Source organism: Lissotriton helveticus, chromosome 9, assembly GCF_964261635.1.
Source record: "Lissotriton helveticus chromosome 9, aLisHel1.1, whole genome shotgun sequence".
Classification (NCBI taxonomy): Eukaryota; Metazoa; Chordata; class Amphibia; order Caudata; family Salamandridae; genus Lissotriton; species Lissotriton helveticus.
In genome coordinates this window covers 637,232,220-637,250,095 of record NC_136070.1, presented here as the reverse complement: position 1 = coordinate 637,250,095, position 17,876 = coordinate 637,232,220, and the positions used below count along the sequence as shown (strand labels likewise).

The window sequence follows — 17,876 nt, the reverse complement described above, 5'->3', positions numbered from 1 at the left end:
AGGTCTATGTCCCACTGTAAAGTCCTTCCCCTGTAGGGAAACGGACTACCTTAAAAGTTTAGGGTTTTCACCCTTCTTCTGTTTAAGCCATAAGAGGGGCTTGTGGTCAGTCTGAACAATGAAGTGAGTGCCAAACAGGTATGGCCTCAGCTTCTTCAAGGCCCAGACCACAGGAAAGGCCTCCCTCTCAATGGCTGACCAACGTTTGTTCCTGGGGTCAATTTTCTGCTGATAATAGTTACTGGTTGATCCTGGCCTTCTGGATTAAGTTGTGATAACGCAGCCCCTACCCCTATCTCAGATGCATCTGTCTGGACAGTGAAAGTTTTTGAGTAGTCAGAATGGTAGCAGTGCACATGGACTGCTTCTGGTCATCAATTGCCTTTTGACAGCTAACTGTCCACTGAACTTTGTTTGGCATTTTTTTGGGATGTGAGATCATTCAGGGGAGTCACAATGGACCCATATCTCTTGACAAATCTTCTGTGGTACCCAGTCAGGCGCAAGAAAGCTCTGACCTGAGCCTGGCTAGTGGGAGCAAACCAGTCCATAATGGTCTGGATTTTACTCTCCAATGGTTGAACCTGGCCTCCAACTACCAGATGGCCTAAGTACACAACCTTCCTCTGCCCTATCTGGCACTTGGTGGCCTTGATAGTGAGGCGTGCCTTTTACAGGGCCTCAAGAACATTTCTGAGGTGGACTAGGTGATCCTCCCAGGTGGAGCTAAAGCCAGCTATATCATCTAGATATACTGCATTACTGGCTTCCAGACCTGTAAGGACTTTGTTCACCATTCCCCGAAATGTTGCACGTGCATTTTTCAGACCAAAGGGCATTACTATAAACTGATAGTGCCCACTAGGGGTTGAAATGGCTGTCTTGGGTTTGGAATCCTCAGTTAGTCTGATTTGCCAGTAGCCTGCTGTCAGGTCTGATGTGCTCAGATATTTGGCTGAGAGCAATTTATCTATAAGCTCATCTGCCCTTGGACTTGGATGGGCATCAGTCCTAGTGACTGCACTGAGACCACTGTAGTCCACACAAAACCTCATCTCTCTTTTTCCACCCTTGGTGTGAGGTTTTGGGACCAGGACTACTGGTCTAGCCCAGGGGCTATCTGAAGGCTCAATGACCTCCAATTCCAGTATCATTTGGACTTCTGTCCTGATGCAATCCCCGACAAGGTCAAGCTGTCTGCAGATTTTACTCTTTACAGGCAGACTGTCACCTGTGTCTACTTCATGGGTACGCAAGGTGGTCTGACTAGGCGTCAGGGAGAACATTTGCTTGTACTAATTGAGGGCTTGCCTGCAATCAGTTTGCTGCTGGTCAGTGAGGCTGCCTGCCAGGGCTACTCCATCTACTGACCCATCAACAGGGTTCTGAGACAGGAGATCAGAGAGAGGGTCACTTTCTTCCTCCTGTCCCTCATCAGTGGCCATGAGAAAGCTCATGTCAGCCCTGTCCACAAAAGGTTTTAGGCGGTTCACACTTCTGGGAGTGCCTAGGTCCACCAAGTAGGTGACCTCAACTTTTTGTTCAAGGATGGTGTGGGGGCCACTCCATTTGTCTTGGAGGGCTGTTGGGGCCATAGGCTAAAACACCCACACTTTCTAGCCTGGCTGGTAAACCGTCAGGACAGCCTTTTGGTAATGCCAGGCTTTCTGAAGCTCTGGCCTCAAGGTGTTTAGATGCCTTTTTCATGTACTCAGCTATACGTGAACACAGGCCAAGGGCAAAGTCCACCATATCCTGTTTAGGAGGTTTGAGAGGTTGTTCCCATCCCTCCTTAACTAGACGCAATGGACCCCTAACTGGATGTCCACACAGAAGATCAAATGGGCTGTAGCCAACCTTCTTCAGGCAGTTTAGTAAGACATCCTATTTTCGCCTAAGCTTTGCTCGGGGTCCCATAATCATACCCTTTAGGGTCTTGTTGAACCTTTCAACAAGCCCATTGCACTGTGGAAGGTAAGGTGTGGTAAAATTGTGGTTTACTCCACACTCTTTCTACATGGCAGTGATGTAACTAGACATGAAGTTTGTACCGGGAAATCCACCCTGGAAAAGATTTCCAGGAGGGCCCTAGCCACTACAGGAGCTGTAGTGGTTCTAAGGGGAATTGCATCTGGATACCTAGTGGCATGGTCCACCATAACTAGGATGTAATGGTGCCCAGATACAGTTTGAGGGTTCAAGGGACCAACAATTTCAATCCCTACCCTCTCAAATGGGACCCCAACCACTGGAAGTGAAATTAAGGGGGTCTTTGTAGTGCCACCTGACTTACCACTGGCTTGGCAAGTGACACAGGAGCAACGAAACTCCTTGGTGTCTTCTGACATATGGGGTCAGTGAAAAGTAGGGACAAGTCTGTCCCAAGTCTTGCTTTGCCTTAAGTGTCCTGCCAGAGGAATATCATGTGCTAGGGAGAGGAATAAACCTCTGATCTTCCGGGGTATTACCAACCTCCTGGTGGTACCAGGTGTAAAGTCTCTAACTTCAAAATACAGAAGCCCATCTTCACAATAGATCCTATGGGACACATTCCTATTCCCTGTTTCCTCAGCAGCAGCCTGCTGTCTGAGGGGGTTCAAGAGAGAGGCAGGTCTGCTTCTCCAAACTCAAATCTGCCCTGGAAGGGCCCCGTGCCCCTAAGAACTCTGCCTGGTCAGGCCCAAGTTCCTCTGGGACAGTTCCTTCACAGGGACTGAGATAACCTCCCCTGGAGGCTGATCTTCACTGGGAGTTTGAGAGGAGGATAATTCCTTACTCTTCCTGCTCCTTCTATTAGGAGGCACCAGGTCCATTTTTCCGGGATCCAGTGTTCCTTCAGTGCTAAGCTGTTTGGCCTGAGCCCTGGTGACAGCAAATATCACTAGCAGAGATGCCCATATGATGTCCCTCTTTGTCTGGAGGAGTGGTAATCGATGTTGCCCTGCTTTTTGAATGCCACTGTGCAGCCTGAGATATGGCCGAATCTGGTCTCGGGTGACCCACGAGGCAAGATGGATTGTTCTCTGGAGCGCTGTATTTTTTTCTCTACATGAGGTAGCACCGCCGTTATGGATGCTGGCGTCTTCATGATTTTCACTCCTTCCTGCCAGATGTAATCGATGATTGGAGTAGAGCGTATGATCTTTCTACTATCCTCCTTGAAGTCATGTAAATAACAGTCCGTTTGTTTGACAGTAATAGTGGCTGCTCTCTGCATCAAATTATGAAATCCTCCAATGTCTTCTGAAGGAGAATCAGAGGGTAAATGCGGAGGCGGAGATGGTGTTTTGATGATATAATCGTCCCAAGGATCTGGAGCATTTGCCTGGTTAGGTAATTTGCCTTGCTCAACTTCTTCATCCGAGGAGGAAGTGTCTTGGTGTCCAGTGTCAGGTGGACCTTGTACAGGAGCTGGTGTACTAGGTAGAGTAGGCTCTGGAATTGGAACAGGAACCTCTACTTGCAGAAGTGGGTTCTCTGTTGGAAGTTGTTGAGGGGGAAATCTCTGACAATAATCCGCCAACATAGCTTGTAGGTCTTGAATAAGTGTCGGAGGAAGATGAGCCATTTCTCTATGACGAAATTCCTGCCTGTGATGGAACTGATAGGTATGACGTGGAGCCATATATTGCTCATGATAATAATGCAGATGTACGTTGTTACAACGCATGCTTTTAGCACGCATGCTGTAACAATGCGGTTTTTATAACGCATTCTTTTTCAACGCGTAACAGAAAGGGGTGTTGGATAGTGAATATTTTAATTTACTATTCCAACACCAGTCCCCGTTGACACTAGGGAAGGTGTTGGATAGTAAATTAAAAGTATTCCCTATCCTTGAGAGCCCCCCAGAGTCATGCGTTGTAATAGAATGCGATTTAAAGACCGCGTTGTAATAGCACTGCGTGCTAAAAGTTGCGTCGTAAACGACGTTCCCCTAATAATGCTCCTCCTGGTAATGATTGTCCTCATCAGTGTCTTGGCACTTAACGTTGAGCTCAGATGGACTATGAGCCACTCTGTACGGATCCTCCTCCTCCTCCTCATCATAATCCTTGTCTCCTATGAAGCTCTCTAAGAGGTGGGATGGTGGTAGAGGCAACATTTTACTATAGTCCTGAAAAGGCTGTTGAAAAGGCCTCTGAAATGTCTTTAATTGAGAAACTCTCGTCGACTGGGGCGTCAACATTGCTGAAATACGAAATTGTAGGAAGGTCTCCGGTCGGCGGTCCTGTCGCCAACGGTGGAATCATCTGAAAGCTCGTCGTCGACGGGCCCGCCATCGACAATGTAGTCGTCAACGGTGTTGTTGGAATTTTCGTCGACGGTAGCCTCGTCGACAGACTTCGACGATGGTCTTGTAATAGTGATTCTCGTCAACGAGGTAGGAGATGAAATCGCCATCGTCGTAACAGTCACCATCAAGGATGGCGTCGACGACGTAACACATATCGTCGACGATGAGGTAACAGTAGTCGTCGCCACAGATTTCTTGATGTGTTTTCTACTTACAGAGTCCATGGAAGATGATCTTAAACGCTCTGTGAGTGGAGTAGAAGGCGAAGACAACGCTGGCTAAGAGGATTGTTTAGAACTCCTCTCTTTAGGAACAGGTTTATCCTGGGAAGTTCTAGGATGTTTCCTCCGCTCACCTGAGGAGCCTTCTTGAAATCTAGCCCTCTTGCTAGATGTGAAAGCTCGGTCCTCTTCCTCAGCCGAAGAAGGAAGACATTCTTTAGACTTGAGCCATAAGAGTAATTTTGCCTCTCTGTCCCTTACAGTCTTGCTGGGAAAGGTACGGCAGATTTTACAGTCTTTAGTCTCTTGTTTGGGGTAGAGGCAATAAAGACAATCTTTATAAAGATCATCAACGTGGCCCCTCTTCCCACAGGTCCTCAGGAGTGGAAGAGGTCTTTCTTGTCAGACATACTTGCTTGAAGAGCTGAAGAGGAGAAAACTGAGTAGCACTCAGGGAGACTCCCTTCCACACGACGTGCGGTGAAAATCTAAGGAGAAGTGCTTCTGTTGGGAGTGCTCTAGAGGGTGCGGATGGCTGATTGGTTGGAGAAGACTTTTGGTCCTTTTCCTATAAGGACGTAGATAGGCTACTAAGATATGGCCTTTGGCCTCTTTTGGCCTATTTATTATTTATGGCACTACTTTTGCATTTTCCCGTGAGACACCCATCTCGGCGACAGGGAATGATTCAGGCATGTGAATCTATGAAAGATACCCCAATACTGGATAACTTGCCATACACTGGGGCAGTAAACACCAGCCCAATAAACAAACACAGATTAACAGCCTGATTCACTGCGACACTAATAGCGAGCTGTATGCAGCTTTACAACCCTCCCCTCAACCTGGACTCCTTCACTAATGCGCACACAAGGCAAGTGCCATCACTCCAGGAGACGGGAACACCATTGATGCGCTATTGCCGCTATGGTGAGCTATGTTTCTCCTCAGACCCCTTGTAATCTCTGTACGTTGTATATACCGCTCTGTTGAATATGTGTGATACACAAATGTATTCATACCATCTGAAAGAGACAGTTAATTGTAGATTCCTTACCTTAGAATTTCCCCTAGGTGTCAGACTTGATCCGGAGATTTTTCTTAACAGTACCTCTGCGTGTCGGTAGGTGATGTGGTTGACTCACCGCCCATCGTCGTGGTCGCCTGGATGACATTGTGGTGCCTACTAAGACGCCGCCCCTACGCACTGACATCATTTCTTTCTTTTTCCGCCAGCTTACCGCAGATCAGGAGAGAGCTAGCCCTTAGCCACTTTTTGGCTAGCCTTTTTGCGACGTTTTGTCAACTTCTTTTCAAATCTATCGACTCCTAGTGCGCAAGGGATATCCCAATGTCAGACCGATTTCAAGCCTTGCTGGTTCTGTCACAAGATGATGTCAGTGACAGAAACGCACATGGTGTGCTTGTGGTGTCTGGAGCGGGACCACGACCCGAAGTCGTGCTCCGCCTGCTTGGACATGCATCCAAAGACTTTCTGGAGCGGTATCGAAAGTTGTTGAAGGCCTAGCTGTCGGCTCTGCGTCGTTCCAGGTCTTTGTTTTAGAGGTAGGTATCAAAGACGTTCACGGAGCCCCCACTCCACATCGCATTCCAAGTTGTCGAGGTCTTCGGGTAAGTCCAAACACAGGAAGAGGACAAAGAAGAAAACGAGTTACTTACCTGTAACTACGGTTCTCCAGTATTGGTATCTTTCATAGATTCACATGCCTGAATCATTCCCCGTCGTCGAGGCGGGAGTCCCACGGTAAATAAAATATATAATAGCAGTGCCTAAAATTTCTTGTAGTAGGCTGGAAAAGCCTAAAGGCCTAACTAGGCCTCAAAACTTAGCAGCCTATCTACATCATTATGTAAAAAGACCTGAAATATTAGCCTCAGCCAATCAGCTGTCCTCACCCTCTAGAACCTTCCCTGCTCAGGCAGTTCTCCTCAGATTTTCCCAGCACAAGTGAGAAGTAGTATCCATAGCCAGAACTGCCCTACCGGGGAGGAGGGTGGGTGCATGTGAATCTATGAAAGATACCAATACTGGATAACCGTAGTTACAGGTAAGTAACTCGTTTTCTTATCCAGTATTAGGGTATCTTTCATAGATTCACATGCCTGAATCAGAATAGCAAGCAGTAACATCATGTCTGTCGATAGAGGAAGGTGGGAGACAAAGAAAATATAAATCAATCCCCACACAACCAGGAAGGTAATAGAGTACAAAACATGTCAACATAACATATGCATCAAAACCTTCGAATATAACAGATAGGACAGCATTATAAATATGTAAAGTTTAAAATATATAATATTTCCAACCTTAGTGAAGAAGATGCTGCAGCACTGCATCACCAACAGCTGTGTCATCTTGAACTGCCGACTGCAGACAGTAATGTTCGGTAAAAGTGTGCACACTTTTCCAAGTAGCAGCTCGGCAAATGTTCTCTAGAGTCACTCCAGCGAAAAGGGCCGTAGAGGTCGACACTGTTCTCGTGGAATGAGCTTTAACCTTCCTTGATAAAGGTCTATTGGCCTTGTCGTGACAGAAGGTAATTGTGGAGGACAACCACCTGGCAATAGTTGCTTTTGTGACAGCTTGACCGAAGGTGGGTCTTCCATAGGCAACAAACAGTTGTGTAGATTTACGCATGTCTTTTGTCTTTTGCAGATAGAATTTCAGACATCTTTTGACATCTAGAGAATGTAAAACCCTTTCTGCAGGAGTTTTCGGATCCGGGAAAAAGGTTCTAAGCTTGACCGGTTGATTAATGTGGAATTGAGTTGGCACTTTAGGAATGAATTTAGGGTTGGTCCTAAGTGTAACAAAGTCCTTAGAGAACTGCAGAAAAGGTGGAGTAATAGTGAACGCCTGTATTTCACTAACTCTGCGAGCAGAAGTAAGAGCCAACAGAATTGCAACTTTCCAAGTCAGAAATTTCAGTTCCGCTTTATGGATTGGTTCAAAGGGCCTTTTAAGAAGTTGGGAAAGGACTATATTAAGATCCCATTCCGGAGGAGGAGGACGAACTGGAGGAAAAACTCTGAAGAGACCTTTAAGGAATTGTTTGATCAAGGAGGAAGAACATAAGGAAGGTTTGTTGGAGTGCTTCCTGAATCTGGAGATTGCTGCCAAATGTACTTTAATGGAAGAAAAAGCTAGACCTGATTTAGCCAGAGAAAGCAGGTATGGAAGGATGGCTTCAGGAGGAGCCTGCAGCGGATGAACATCATTATCTCCACACCATGAACAAAACCTCTTCCACTTGAAACGGTATGTTTTGATGGTACTTTGTGCACGTGCTTGCGACAATATTTTCCTGCATTCCGAGGGAATGTTTAGGTCTTTGAACTCTAGGAAATCAGGAGCCAAGCGTGCAAGTGCAGCGATTGAGGATCTGGATGTTGAATCTGACCGTCCTCTCTTGTCAGCATCGACATAGTCGGTTTGAGCCGAAACGGAGGCTGTTGAGACAGCAGGAGAAGTTCTTGAAACCAATATTGTCTCGGCCAACGTGGAGCAATGAGAATGAGAGTGCAGTGTTCTCTCTTCATCTTTTGCAGGACTTTCGGAATGAGCGGAATCGGAGGATAAGCGTACGCAAACATTCCGGTCCATCTCATGAGGAGGGCGTTTCCTCTTGACCCCCGTACTGGGAACCTGCTGGCATAAAACAGGCACTTGCTGTTTTGCTGCGTGGCAAACAAATCCAGCGTTGGTCTCCCCCAAAGGCGAAAGACTGTGTCTACTTGATGTTGTTCGAGTTCCCATTCGTGACAGTCCACAAAAGTTCTGCTGAGACTGTCTGCTAGAGAGTTTCGAATCCCTTGAACATGCTCTGCTTTGAGGGATATGTTGTGCTGTAAGGCCCATTCCCACATTTCCTGAGCTTGCAGTGACAGGGTAAGAGATTTCGTTCCTCCCTGTTTGTTTATGTAGAACATGCTGGTGGTATTGTCCGTGCGCACCAGGACGGACGAATTCACGATCCTTGGTAGGAAAGCTTGCAGGGAAAGAAAAATGGCCCTGAGTTCCAATATGTTGATGTGCATCTGTTGGTACTGATGAGACCATCTTCCCTGGATTTGAAGGTCCTGAAGGTGACCTCCCCAACCTTCCATGGACGCATCCGTAGTCAGAGTGTAGTCCGGAATCTCTTGGAGGAAGGTGAGACCCTGCGACAAGTTGTGTGTCTTCGACCACCAGAGAAGAGCCTGTTTCATTTTGACAGTGACCTTGATGCGGTCGTCGAATGATCCTTCGACCTGCTTCCACTGACGAAGCAACTCTTCCTGCAACGGTCTCATTCTGAGTATTGCCATAGGAATGAGATTGATCGCAGCTGAACACATCCCCAGAAGGGAAGCATACATCCGAACTGAAAGTGACTTTTTTGCGGATATTTGTTTTGCCAGTTTGACGAGCTTGTTTTGACGCTCCTGTGTCAAGTATGCCTTGCACTGGCATGTGTCCAAGACTGCACCCAGAAAAGTTAGTCGTTGATGAGGGTGGAGCTGAGATTTTTGAGAATTGAGGGTCAATCCTAGGTTCGAGAACAGTGAAAGTGTTTTGTTGACTGCCTCCATGGTCGAATGACTGGTGGGACCCTTTAACAGCCAATCGTCGAGGTATGGGAACACCTGGAGTCCCAGGGACCTCAACATTGCAGCCACTGGGGCTAGACATTTCGTGAAGATTCTGGGGGCCGATTTGAGGCCGAATGGGAGGACTTTGAATTGGAAATGGACGCCGGCCACTTGAAATCTCAGGAATTTGCGGTGGTTGGGGTGAATAGGGATGTGAAAATATGCGTCTTGCATATCCAGAGAAGCCAGAAAGTCTCCTTCGTTCAGACAATTCAGAATGTCCTTCAACGTTACCATGCGGAAACTCTGTTTCTTTAGATATTTGTTGAGTTTGCGCAGGTCCAATATTGGACGCCACTCTTCTGAATTTTTCTCCACAAGGAAGAAACGTGAATAAAAGCCCAGCCCTTTCTGAGAAGGATGGACTAGTTCTATTGCATTCTTGTGTAGCATCTTTAAGGCTTCTTTGAAGAGTAAGCGCAGACGAGGGGGAGGGGGACCCCTGGGCGGCGTTGTGGGAGGTTTTTGTAAAAACTCCAAAGTGTGTCCCTTGCTGACCAAATCCAGGACCCACTGATCTGAAGTTATTTTCCTCCATTGATGGTAAAAGGCGGAAATCTTGGCGCCCACGGGAAGGGGAAAAGGAGTGGCCGACATCCGGCAAAGCTCATTGGCGCTTGTTAGAATCTCTCCTTTGATTACCTGAGCGCCGTTGTCCTCCCTGCCGAGAGAAAGAACCAGAAGCAGGCTGCCGGTTAGAAGATTGATAGTATGGTTTGTTGTAGGATGATTGATACTGTCGATTTTGTTGGTTTGAATAATTTCCTCTGGAGGAGTAACCACGACCTCTTGCACCTCTAAAGGACCCCCTCTTGTATTGCAGGGTTCCCAGAGATTTCGCTGTATCGGTATCGGTTTTAATAGCCAATAAAGCGTCATCAATGTGCTTTCCAAACAAGGACTCACCATCGAAAGACATGTCCAAGATCTTGGTTTGGACCTCAGGTCTAAAGGTGGTAGCCTTGAGCCAACCTTGACGTCTAAGGACAATTGCTCCAGCCAGTTGTCGAAAGTTGGTATTAGAAATGTCTAGGGCGCAATCAATAATTTCTGAGGCCGCCCTTTCACCTTCCTGCACAATTCTGCGTACATCCATCTGATGATCCTCCGGGATCAGCTCAAGATATTCCGAGAGCTCCGACCACATCTGCCTGTCATATCGAGCCAGGATAGCTAAGGAATTAGCTGCTTTAATGGATGCTGCTGCGTTTGCAGAAAATTTCTTCCCAATGGCGTCAAGCCTTCTTCCCTCCTTGTCAGGTGGCGTTGAGATGGGAGCAGAAGGATTCTTGGACTTTTGCTGCGCCGCCTGAGAAATGACCGAATCCGGTCGAGGATGGCCGATCAAACAAGCAGGTGTATCGGATGGTGCTCGATACTTTTTATCAATCCTTTGTAAAACTGCTGGAATGGAGGCTGGTGTTTTCATAATATTGAGGCCTTCCTTCCAGATATAGTCAATAATAGGTATGGCTCTGATCACTCTCCGATACCCTTCCTTAAAGTCATGTAAAAAGCAGTCCGACTGCTCAACTGTGACGACCAATTGAAATCTATTAGCAGCTCTCTGCATAATATTGTGAAAACCCCCAATATCTTCAGGTGGAGAGTCTGAAGGACGGGGAGGAGGCGGAGAAGGTGTAGGGATGACATAATCCTCCCAAGGGTCCACTGGAATGTTATCCGGTAATTCTCCCTCCTCTCTACTTTCGTCACCATCAGAGGACGAACAGTCCAAAACCTGAGGAATTGGTGAAGTACGTGGCTGTGGAGACAAAGGAGCTCTTGGCGACTGAGGTCGTGGCACAGTAGCCGGAGCAGATGACCCAGCGGGCGCACCCTCAGTTGGAGGAAATCTCTGTCGATAATCTGCCAACATAGCTTGCAAGTCCTGTATTAAGGAAGTAGGTAAATGTGTTGTGTCCTCAGACCGAGGAAGTCTAGAACGAGGTGACTGATATGGAGTGGAGTAGACGTCATGCGTATATTGCTCCTGAAACTCTTCTTCATCATCCTCTTGAAGTTTAATATGCAATTGAGAAGGGTGACAGGCAATCCCAAAGGGGTCATCATCCTCTTCTCCTTCTTCTGACTCTCCTTGCATGTATGTCTCCAAAATGTGTGATGGCAAGAGCGGAGATATATGTGAATAATCCTGCCTTTTGTAAGTTTTCATTTGGAAATGAGTGAATTGTATCTTTGCAGGTGGGGAACCGTGCAGCCGATGAGCAGAAGCCCCAGTAAACGGATTCTCCGTCGACGGCGCTGCCAACGCCAAAGATTTTGTCGTCGACGAGGCCGTCAAAGGTATTGTCAATGACGAGTCCTTCGATGTTGAGAGTGTCGATAACGCCGTCATCGACGAGGCCGTCATCGGCGGGTCCCTCGTCGTCGAGACCGTCGCCGGCGTCTTCGTCGACGGGTCCCTCGTCGACGGGACCGTCGATGGTATCTTCGTCGACGGGTCCCTCGTCGACGGGGCCGTCGATGGTATCTTCGTCGACGGGTCCCTCGTCGACGGGGCCGTCGATGGTGTCTTCGTCGACGAGTCCCTCGTCGACGGGGTCGTCGATGGTGTCTTCGTCGACGGGTCCCTCGTCGACGGGGCCGTCGATGGTGTCTTCGTCGACGATCCCTTCGTCGTCGGGGTCGTCGATGGTGTTCTCGTCAACGACGCCGTCGTCGACGTGTCCGATGGTGGCGTCTTCGTCGACGAGATCTTCGTCGACGAGGTCGTCGATGATGTCTTTGAAGACATTGTTTTCGTCGACGACGGCCGTGCGGTCGTCGACGGAGTAGACGTTTTAGTCGATGGAGCCTTCGCAGAGAAGGATTTCAAAGACTGTGACTTGGTTTTTGATGTTAAAGGTGGCACAGACATCAAAGGTGACGTGATAGCTGAAGTGGTAACCACAGAAGTAGAAGAGGAGGTAGAAGTCCAAGTAGTAGTTGGTACAGACACCAGAGTTAAAGTTTTGGTCTGGGTAGTACTCACATGTGAAGAAGCCGATGCACTCTGAGAGGGTTCTGAAGCTTTCTGAGAGGATTTCAACAATTTCTTTCTCTCAGGAGAAGCATTGTCCGTGGATCTAGCTCTCTTGCTAGAAGTTGAGGCTTTGTCCTCCTCATCAGCAGATGAAGACTTCAGCCACAAAAGAACCCTTGCCTCCCTATCCCTGATGGTTTTCTGAGGGAAGGTACGGCAAATTCTACAGTCCTTCACCACATGTGAAGGGTGTAAGCAATAAATACAATCCGAGTGCTTGTCATCCACATGGACTCTCTTCTTGAAGCAGGTTCCACAGGGTTTGAAAAGAGCTTTCCTTTCAGACATTTTAAGCTAGAAAATCCAAAAAACTGAGTAGGCACTCAGGGAGACTCCCTTACACACGAAGTGCGGTGAAAATCTGAGGAGAACTGCCTGAGCAGGGAAGGTTCTAGAGGGTGAGGACAGCTGATTGGCTGAGGCTAATATTTCAGGTCTTTTTACATAATGATGTAGATAGGCTGCTAAGTTTTGAGGCCTAGTTAGGCCTTTAGGCTTTTCCAGCCTACTACAAGAAATTTTAGGCACTGCTATTATATATTTTATTTACCGTGGGACTCCCGCCTCGACGACGGGGAATGATTCAGGCATGTGAATCTATGAAAGATACCCTAATACTGGATAAGCACAAGCGCTCTTCACCTTCTCCGCCTCGGTCAACAGACGCAACACGGAATTCTGAGCATTGTCGCTCAAAGGCTCCGTCTCTGGTGCCAGATTCATGGACAACTCCACGCCTCCCGCATTTCTGGGAGCCGGAGCATCCTCTACCCAACTTCGACAATTGTACGAGGCCTTACACCTCATCTTTGGGAAGCCTGACTCCGCTGGCGCGCCTTCGGGTCGGGAGACCTGGCTATTTGGTGCCGGAAGCTCCAGCCCTGGCGCCGGAGGAGACCCGCGGATCCAGTCCTGGATCTGAATTGTCACAGGTCGATCTCACTTGACCTTCCCTGGTGCCGATCCCAATGACGACGCCTGCGGTGCTGGTCGTGTGCCCGCATGACGCCATCCCCACCCTCATCCCCGAGTTGGACCCGGACCGACGTAGGCCAACGTAAGAACCAACGCCGGAGAGTATTTTTGTTCCCCTGTTCATCCTTGGAGTTCCCTAGCAACAAGATGGTGGCGATGAGCACTGGGAGGGGTCGCTGGACCCTTTAACTGACCAGCTGGAAGAACCGGACTGGTGAGAGGACCTGGGTGATGCTAGTGGTCTGGACACTTCTCCAGACACTTGCTTGTTTTCTCCCCCTACCGTGGCTACAGAGGGGGGAGCGTCCTATGCTGTGGTAGTGAGAAGGGCAGCCGAGGTCTTAGGCCTTTAGCTCTTTTCAGTGGTGGTCAGGACTAACCTTCTGACAGAGGTGCTTCAACCTAGGGCGTCCACTTTGGAACCCCTATTGTCGTTTAACAAAGCCCTCACTGACGTCCTCCTGGGCACCTGGTCCAAGCCCAGCACGGGGGTTTCTGTGGAGAGGACGATTGTTGCCGCCACTGCCCACCCCAAGCGACGCAGTGTTCCTAACCCAAAACCCTTCCCCTGAAAGCTTGGTGGTCCAAGCCTCTTCTACAAAGGGCGCATTCCCTTCTGCTCCTCAAGATAGGGAATCCAAGAAGCTGGACCTTCTTGGGAAGCGTATGTTCTCTTCCTCTAGCTTGGCACTGTGGTCTGTAAATACCATGTGCCTCTTGGGCCGATACTCCCATACCACCAGGGACCTCGCGTGTCTGGGAGTCAGCTGTCGGGCCATTCCTCCCTTTCCTCCACTGCCGCAGCCTCCAAACCTTTCTAGTCTGACTTTTCAGGATCATCAAAAGCCAGTGGGAGGCAAGATTCACCATCCCCTCCTCCACTAGCAATCCATCAAGTCAGACAGGTGGGTTTGGCTACTCCCTTTCGCGACTACCCCTCCCTCCATGCCACCATCTTTCGATCGCATGTCAGAGCATCACTTTGCACCTCTCCGCCAGGAGGTTTCAGCGCTCTTGGTGCAGGGGGCTATAGAGAGGGTCCCTGCACTAGAAGTAGATCATGGTTGCTATTCCCACTACTTTCTGGTGCCCAAGAAGAACAAAGGCCTGCGTCCTATTCAAGACCTCAGGGTCCTCAACTGCTTCTTCCGGAAGGAGAAGTTCAAAATGCTCACGTTGGCTCAGGTGGTGTCTGCCCTCGATCACTGAGACTGGATGGTGGTATTGGACTTGCAGGACGCCTATTTCCATATTCCTGTCTTGCCCGCCCACAGATGCTATCTACGGTTCACGGTAGGCCACAAGAAATTTCAGTTCACCGTGCTACCCTTTGGTCTTACCAAGGTGATGGCAATGGTTGCAGCTCATCTGCACAGATCAGGGGTTCCAGTCTTCCCCTATCTCGACGACTGGCTGTTGAAGGTGAGTTCGCCGTAGGCTGACGTCTCCTATCTCCAGACTACGGCAGACCTCTTGCACTCGCTGGGTATCGCTATAAAAGTGCAGAGGTCACACTTGGCTCCCTCTCAGACGCTCCCTTTCATCTGGAGCTGTTCTGGACACAGTGCAGTCTCAGACCTATCCTCCGGAGTCCAGGATATTCGGGCTATGATTCCAATGTTTTTGCCACTATCCCAGATTTCGGTGAGAATGAACGAGAGGCTGCTGGGCCTTATGGCCTCCTGCATCCTGCTGGTGGATCATGCCAGATGGCCTATGCAGGCTCTGCAGTGGGACCTGAAGTTCCGGTGGGCGCGGCTTCAGGGGAATCTTTCAGACTATGTTCAGATCTCAGAGGGATCTGTACAACAATTGCAGTGCTGGATAACGAGCCAAGCTTGGGCCAGCAGCAGATCTCTCTACCTTCCCCAACCGGATCTAACAGTGGAGGCAGATGCGTCACTCCTGGGATGGGGTGGCCATCTGGGAGAGGCGGAGATCAGAGGCGTCTTGTCTCCGGCAGAGTCCGGGCTCCATATCATTTTGCTGGAGCTCCGGCACTTCCTTTCCTCTCTCAAAGGGAAAGTGGTGCAGGTGTTTACAGACAACACCACCGCCATTTGGTACTGAAACAAACAGGGCGGGGGGTTGTGGACCCTATGTCAGGAGGCTTCTCACCTCTTGACATGGCTAGAACATCAGGGCATGAGCCTAGTGGTTCAACACCTGGTGGGTTCTCTGAATGCCAGGGTGGACTAAATCAGACATCAGTGCTTGGTCGATCACGAAAGGCATCGTTGTTCGAAGGTGGTGCAAGGTCTCTTTCAGTGGTGGGGAAGCCTTGGTTTGATCTGAGAAGCGCAATGTCAGCAGTATTGCACGTTTGAGTTTCCAAGGCGGCACTCGCTCGGCGACGCTTTTCAACCCGAGTGGACATGCGGCCTACTGTACGTCTTTGCACCTGTACCACTTCTGCCCAGAGTGCTGAAGAAGATCAAGCGCAACCGGACCCAAGTTATTCTTGTGGCTCCAGACTGGGCACGAAGAGTTTGGTACCCTGAGCTCCTGAGCATGGCCATCGATCCTCTGATCAGACTGCCCCTTCGGGAGGATCTTCTGTTGCAGCAGTAGGAGATGATTCTTTACCCGAACCTGTACAGTCTCCATCTCCTTGCTTGGAGATTGAGCGGCGACAGTTGACAGCTTTCGACCTTCCGCGTGATGTCTGTAATGTCATCTTGGCAGCCATGTGTCCCTCCACTAAATCGGCATACGCCTGTAGATGGAACAAGTTTGTGGCATGGTGCATAGCAAAGGCTGTGGATCCCCTTTCTGCCCCGCTTTCAGAGATCCTCTTGTACAACTTTCTTTGGCCCAGCAAGGTTCTGCTCTGAGCACTCTCAAAGGCTATCTTGCTGCTATCTCTGCTTTTCTTCAGTTGCCAGATCAGCTATCCTTGTTCAAGTCTCCTATAGTAAATAGATTCTTTAAGGGCATTGCTCATATATTTCCTCCATCTCCTTTCATAATGCCCCAGTGGGGCTTGAATCTTGTTCTAACATATCTTAGGTGCGCTCCCGTTGAGCCTCTTCATAACTGTCCTCTTAGGCTCCTTACTCTGAAAACTGCCTTCCTTGGGGCCTTCACCTCTGCTCACAGGGTGAGTGAGCTGCAAGCTTTGTCTTCCAAGCCCCCTTTCTTCTCTATGCATCCAGACAAAGTGGTGTTTAGCACGAGGCCTTTGTTCCTACCTAAAGTGGTTACACCATTTCATGTAGGACAATCTTTTACCTTGCCCACCCACCTTTTTCCCACCTTCGTACCCTTCCAAGGAGGAGTGAATCCACTGTCTGGACCCTTAAACATGCGCTGTCATTCTACCTTGACCACACCAAAGATTTCCGGGTGGATGGTCAGCTTTTTATTGGATATGTGGGTGCCAAGAAAGGCCGGGCCGTTCAAAAACGTACCATCTCTCGATGAGTTGTCCTTTGCATAAAGATCTGTTACGCTTTAGCAAGGAAGGATCCTCCAGTGGGGCTGTGTTCTAATTTTACTAGGGCTACGGCAGCAACCACTGCATTGGCACGTGGAGTCCCACTCCTTGACATCTGTCAGGCGGCAACGTGGGCATCTCTGCACACGTTCACCAGACATTACTGCTTGGCCAGTCAAGTACAGAGGGACGGCTATTTTGCCCATACGGTCCTCCAGGACTTTTTAGTCTGAACTTGGTTCGCAGACCCTCCTCCCGGGACTGTATTGCTGAAGTATCTAATCTAATGTAAGGAATCTACAACTAACTGTCTCTTTCATATGAACTAGTTGCTTACCTTCGGTAACAAAGTATCTGTAAGATACATAGGTTATTTGTAGATTCCTTATCGCCCCACCCATCCTCCCTATTCTGCAAACTGATTTCTAGGGCTAGGGACTCCCTTACAGGGCCCTAGTTGTGGCGCACCAGTGGTCAGTGTCTTTCATGGAACTGTGCTTCTGGTGTTGAAAGTCGTGTCAGAACTGACGTCAGCGTGCAGGGGCGGCGTCTAAGTAGACACTGCAACATCATCCCAGTGACCACGACACCGACGATGGATGCGGAGTTGACCAACGCCACCTACCAATGCGCAGGGGTACTGCTAAGAAAAATCTCTCGATCCAGTCTGAGGCCTGGCAGAATTTCTAAGGTAAGGAATCTGCAACTAATCAATGTCTCTTACAGATACATCGTTACTGAAGGTAAGTAAATTATTCTTTAGTAATTCGTGTGTATGACATTGGCTTTGTAGACATGACTCCATTTCTGAAAATGAAAAACAAAGTTAAAAAAAAGTTTTAACCATTATGAAACAATGTAATCACTTACGCAACACACTGAAGGGAAGAAAAACAAGGAGCATATACTTACATAGTGTGTAGATAAACAGCATGATCAGGAAGGCATACTGAATGATCAGACTTGCAAACGTTACCAGGTAAAGAGTGTTGTTGCACTTTCCGTAATAAGTGCTGAAATGTGGAAAGGCCCAAACGCTGCCTGCGCAGAGAAACAAGAGAGTAATAAGGTGACAATAGTTTTGGAGCACTAGCAATGGCTAAGGAACATATAATTGTGTTTGCAGTGCGGCTTGACATGCAGTTTCAGCTTTTAATTAGTTTGAGAAAAATCATTATTGGTCCACTATAACTACATCCCAGAAGGTATTTGGTTCTCTCACACACTTCTCTTACTCCAGCTAACACT

At 48.6% G+C, this 17,876-nt stretch overlaps 1 protein-coding gene across 6 annotated transcripts in view; it reads right to left on the bottom strand.

The window, feature by feature from the left end:
• LOC144782893 (uncharacterized) overlaps positions 1-17,876 on the bottom strand; it is an 853,036-nt gene that overhangs the window by 233,711 nt on the left and 601,449 nt on the right. For all 6 annotated transcript variants that reach the window (XR_013601298.1, XM_078662148.1, XM_078662146.1 and 3 more), the window contains one exon: positions 17,541-17,669. Coding sequence is in view for 5 of the 6 variants with exons in the window: in XM_078662148.1 (XP_078518274.1) it covers positions 17,541-17,669 (129 nt within the window). In the remaining variant the exon portion in view is untranslated. The remainder of the gene's footprint in view (positions 1-17,540; positions 17,670-17,876) is intronic.